General features: G+C 23.6%; 1 protein-coding gene across 2 annotated transcripts in view; it reads left to right on the forward strand.

Annotated features, from left to right (window-relative positions):
* LOC112593783 (hippocampus abundant transcript 1 protein-like) overlaps positions 1–3,550 on the forward strand; it is a gene marked incomplete in the record, with an annotated part of 19,908 nt that extends 16,358 nt beyond the window's left edge. For both annotated transcript variants that reach the window (XM_025338325.1, XM_025338326.1), the window contains 5 exon segments: positions 860–961; positions 1,024–1,161; positions 2,711–2,794; positions 3,006–3,162; positions 3,258–3,550. In XM_025338325.1, the coding sequence (XP_025194110.1) occupies positions 860–961; positions 1,024–1,161; positions 2,711–2,794; positions 3,006–3,162; positions 3,258–3,318 (542 nt within the window).
* Positions 3,551–5,568: the final 2,018 nt, after the last annotated feature.

Genomic DNA, 5,568 nt, shown 5'->3' on the forward strand with positions numbered 1-5,568 from the left:
GTCTATTATACATTATAATATGCGCTTGAAGTTCGTCCCGAGTTCTGTTTTAAGTAATTTATCCGTCTTTATACTGATTTATATAATTGTCAACGTATTGTTATTATTAGGGCCCGGATTTATATGCATTTGCATGCTTTTTCTGAACTGACCAAAAAATAGCTAGGTAAGCTTCAATTTTGATTTGTAATCAATAGATCTGATATTTAAAGTTTTATTTTGCATATTTTGTCATTTTTTGAAATGTATTGCATATTACTGTATTTTATGATTTTTTTATTGTAGGTACTCGTATATACACGGTTTTTAAATGCATAATATGTAATATTTTGCTTATTTTAATTAAAATAACGTTTTTATAGTTATATTTATAGTTCATGTAATTTAGCGAAATCGTTTTTTCTATCTTATCTGAGACCTATAGTAGTAATTTGTTATTAAGTAGGTTTAATCGAATCATACATTAGTTGTATTTATCATGATCTGAGTGCATCTAAATTTTATTCGATTTTATTTATTTATATTGAATGAAAATAAAAGATTTTTTTTTTATTTCTTATTTTATAGGATATATTTCTCTGAGGATTTTAGAGCGTATAAATCCAGACCCTATTTATTATACTTGAGTTAAAATCTTTTTCTTTTTCAAAAAATCGTCTCGATCACTCTAGGCAGTCTAGGCTCTAGCAGTTTAGCTGTTACATCCACGAGATTGTGTCTTTAACGGTTAACTGCAGTTTACATGTACTAATTTATATAAGGAAAAATAATAAATGGAATAAGTATAAAGGATTATGTACTTATTTCGTTTGTAGGATACGAATTATTTATAATAATATTTCTTTTTGTCCGTTTACAGGTGAAATAGGTCTGATGTATATGTATTTAAGAAAGCAGTTTGACTTCAGAGAAATCGATTATAGTTTATTTAATACGTATTCAATGGGAATCATGTTATTTGGTAAGAATTTCGTGGTTTTATATTTTTATAAAGGTTTAATATTAAAATAGAATAAATTTTAGGATCAATAGTTTCCCTTAAAATTTTGAGCCAAAAACTTAAAATGAACGATGCAATGATCGGTCTGATTGTTACGACATTCGATATTGCAACTGCTGTAGGATTTCTATCAGTCACTAAATTTCAATATTTATTATTTGGTAAGTAAATTTTTAATTACTGTAGTCTCCTACCCCACAAAAACTTTGACCTTGGTACAGTAAAAAAGATTGTTGACATTTTTTATGGAACACGAATTCATATACAGTAGACGCCGCTTATAAGACTCACTTTGGGACCAGCACAAAGTGAGTCTTATAACCGAATGAGTCTTATAGGCGAAGTGGAAAAAAAAAATAATTACGTATTTATAAATTTTATTTTACTACATATTTTGCTTTGATTTTAATACATTAACACATATTACATATTACATACTTTATTATTGAATAAATTTAATAATCCCGATAAAAAATTAAAATTATAATAGGTAAATATTACATATTACGATAACTTTGCAGCCGTCAGATAATCAGTACACTATAATAACAATAAAATTATCGTTGCGATAAATGTGAACTTTTATCTGCGATAAAAATTATTATACGTTATAAGATACCAACAGAAACTAGAAATAATCAACACGAATATTATTTAATTTTTCAATACCAATTTATTTCTAAATTATAACCAAAAAAGTTTATTTTCTACTATTTATTTTACGAAATTTGAGTCTTATAACCGAAGTGTTGAGTCTTAAAACCGATTTTTTTTTATGTATTTGGATACGTCCGGACCGTTCCAGACGATTTTGAGTCTAATAAGCGACTGAACCTTATATCCGTGAGTCTTATAAGCGGCGTCTACTGTATATTTTTATATTTTACTTTAACACAACAATTTTTGATAAATACATTTTAAAGCTTCAAGTATTTTATGCTAGACAAAGTTACATGATTTATATCTTATATTATATATTGAAGATATGATTAATTCTTATTTATTTATTTTGGATTAAGCTTGGTATTTATTGATGCTGTTATATTTTATATTCAATTAAAACATGCATTTCTAAGTATTGTATCAATACAAATTACAATAAAAATTATTATAACAATCGTGTAAAAAACAATTACGTAGTAGCTCTAATAGCTCTATTTGATTAAAATGTATAAAATTATATCGAATGGATTTTTTTCTAATGTATTTTTCTATGTAAATCTATGTTACTATTACTGGAAGTGTACGAAATATTCACAAAGTAACAGAATTATTTTTAAAAAAGATAGATAAGTAAGAAAATACCCTGTTTTAGAGTAATCAAGTGTACCTCATTATTGTGAAGTAAATCATTGTAATGTATGGTTAAATTTGAATTCAATGATAAAACATATAAAATCATTTTAATATTAAATAATTTATACAATATTATGTATAATTATTGTTAGGTAAATTATTTTAGTAACGTGCAGTTATAGTTGTTAATTTATAATTTTTACGCACCCTTTAAGAATTTGGTCTTAAGCCTTTGGACTGAATTAAATATTATACTTAGTCTGTATTCTTTTAAAAACTTTAAATAAAATAATAATACAGTTATAATTTTTAATGGTATAAGTACCGTTATTGTATTTATTACTTTATAATATTATTGTTTATACCTACTTATTAACACAATACAAAAATTAATCGATTTTTTTTATATTATAGTACCTCCTTTAGAACTATTTCGTGGTGCAGCATTAGCTCTCTCAGGTGCCATAGCTTCAAAATGTGTGAAACCGCATGAGTTAGGTAAGTACCTAATTAATTTATAAATAGCGTCTAATAAAATGTCTACTTATTACGCCTTAAAAACTTATGTTTAAAATCGTTAACCTAATTATAGTGTTTTATTATGGTTAAATATAATATAAGATGTTTTTTTTTTAAACACATGTCAAATTTTTTATATAAATAATAAATTATTTAGTTATGTTATACTTGTGTTTCTGTGTCTTAATAGGATCTATGAATTCCGTGAGAACGGCCATAGAAAATTTATCAAAAAGTGCAATTTTGCCATTATATAGTATAGTATATAACAAAACACTGGAATTTATGCCTAGTGCATTTTTCATCATTAGTATATGTTTAACCGCACCGTTAATCGTATGTTTTGGGTAAGTTTTGTATGACATATATGATTACTTAATATAATATATTATTATTGTCATTTAAATTTAAAAATAATCTTTTTCATGTTTTTGGATTACAGAATTACTTATTACTTGACCCGAAATCAAGAGAAATCGGTTAATTCTGATCTAGAAAAATAATTTGGAAGATACACTAATTAATGATACTAATATTACTACTAATACTAATGAGATAAAATCTGACAATGTTGAAAGACTTGTGCATATGAAAATCATTTATTTTAGGTATTTAAATATTATGTTTTTAGACGTATAGTATAAAAACACCATAAGTTGTTCAATCACCAGTTAGGGTAAAAAATATGCAAATATGCTTCTTAAATATTTGTGAATTATGAAAATGAATGTTAAATGTGAATATAATATTGATTAGATATTATAACAGATATTATGTTACATTTATAAAAATATTTTAATATAAGTGTTTGAACTATTTTTAATAAACTATATCTACAATTAAAATTGTATTAATTTTTTTATTAGTATAGCAGTCTTACACTCATACAGTCATACGTCTTATAAATATACATTATTATTGTCTTTTTGTTATTCATTTTTTTGTTTTATTTTTACGTTTTAATTTGTTCTCAAAATGTGTTTTTTTTTTTTTTATTAAGTAATATAATTTTGATTAGATATTTATAATGCTTATGATTAATTGTTACATAATATACTTAAAAAATAGTACTTTTATTTTTTAGTTATTTTTTAATAATATTATCGTGTAACACTGTAATTTGTTGGTCAATAAATTGACACTTAAAATGTTGTTGTTAAAAATTCTACTAAAAGTTTTTTTTAGTCTTGTAAGATCTTAGTGATTTATAATTAAAGTATTTGTTAAATAATGTATTTTCATATTCAGATAAAAATTATTATTTAATTTGATTCAATAATGATGACTCTTAATATTATACAGAAATCAATAAGTGTTAACATTTTAAAACAATCAATAAATGTATTTACCTAGTTAGGTCATTATTTTTTTTGCAATAACAAATAATTTTAAAGAATAAGATGCATTTCAGTAGGTATATATAGATAGAATAGCGTTTGGTGTTGCGTTAACTCGTAAAGTCCCAAGTGGTTTTCTGTTAACATAGTATTATCCAGGCATATTTAATACTTATAGATTATCAGCTACCTATAGTATAAATTAAAGTATATGTAAAAAGTAATATTATTATTAAACACGTTCATCCATAGCTATAGTAGGTGAAAACTAATCTATTATTATTATTACAAACAATAATGCACTGAATTCACTAGTTAAATTGGCTTTATACCTATTTACACGATAAGAATAAATATTAGTACCTACTGGCCGAGGTTAATATAAATAGAAGGTTTGATCGTATTAGATGGGGAATAAATATCAGGTGCGGGGTAAATAACAAAATTACGTCATAATAGTACGAAATTTGAAATATAATATGCTGCTATCTTGGAATTTATTATTTCTGATTTGTTTATCCAAATTACAGAAAATTACATCAATAAATTGAAATATGTTATTAGTATATTACAAAGAATGTGATTTGGTATTGTTATAATACTAAAATTAAATTAAATATCATATATTTTAAACTAATAATAAAGAATATACATGGTAGCGAAATTAAAAATGAATTAAAAACAATTGTTTTTCATATGAAATTTAAAAAAATACAAAATATATAATATAACAAATATAAATCGCCTAAATTTTTTGCAACAATTTACAAATTATTAAAAATCGTCCAAATTGTTTAGACTTATTTCTATGTTGTTTTTATAAAACAATATTGATAATGATAAAATGAACTAAACAAGATTATAAATAGAAAATCTATACATTTTTTTAGCCATTAGGGGATTTTACTGTTTAATATAATTTAAAAAAAACTCAAAATGCCTGGAATAAATCGTGCTGTTGCTGTATTTAAAAATAATAAATATAAATCGATAAAAGAAGGCAAAGATATATCATTTTTTACATTCTCCAAAGATGAAAGAAAAAAAATGTGGCTACTTAAATGTAAAAGAGCCGATCAATTTTTCCTGATACATCCTTTATATTATGTTTAGAACATTTTACAAAAGATGATTTTGAATTAAATTTTAAAATAGAATTGATAGGTGGGCCAACAAAAAAAAGACTTAAAAAGTTAAAAACTGTGGTAAGTTAAAAGTAATATTGATTGTACTAGCCACTGAAATTTGCTAAGTATGCAGTTCAAAATCTGATTTTAGAACTTCAAAATATTATACCTAAAAACAAAATTTTTCTTGAGGTTTTTTTTTTACAACTTAAAAAAGAGTAGTGTGTGCTATTATTTTTCAAATATCAATCTCCTTTTTTACTGTAATTTAGCATATATATTTTCTGAA

The sequence above is a fragment of the Melanaphis sacchari genome, unplaced genomic scaffold (genome assembly GCF_002803265.2).
Source record: "Melanaphis sacchari strain LSU unplaced genomic scaffold, SCAv2.0 Contig20_pilon_pilon, whole genome shotgun sequence".
NCBI classification, from domain to species: domain Eukaryota; kingdom Metazoa; phylum Arthropoda; class Insecta; order Hemiptera; family Aphididae; genus Melanaphis; species Melanaphis sacchari.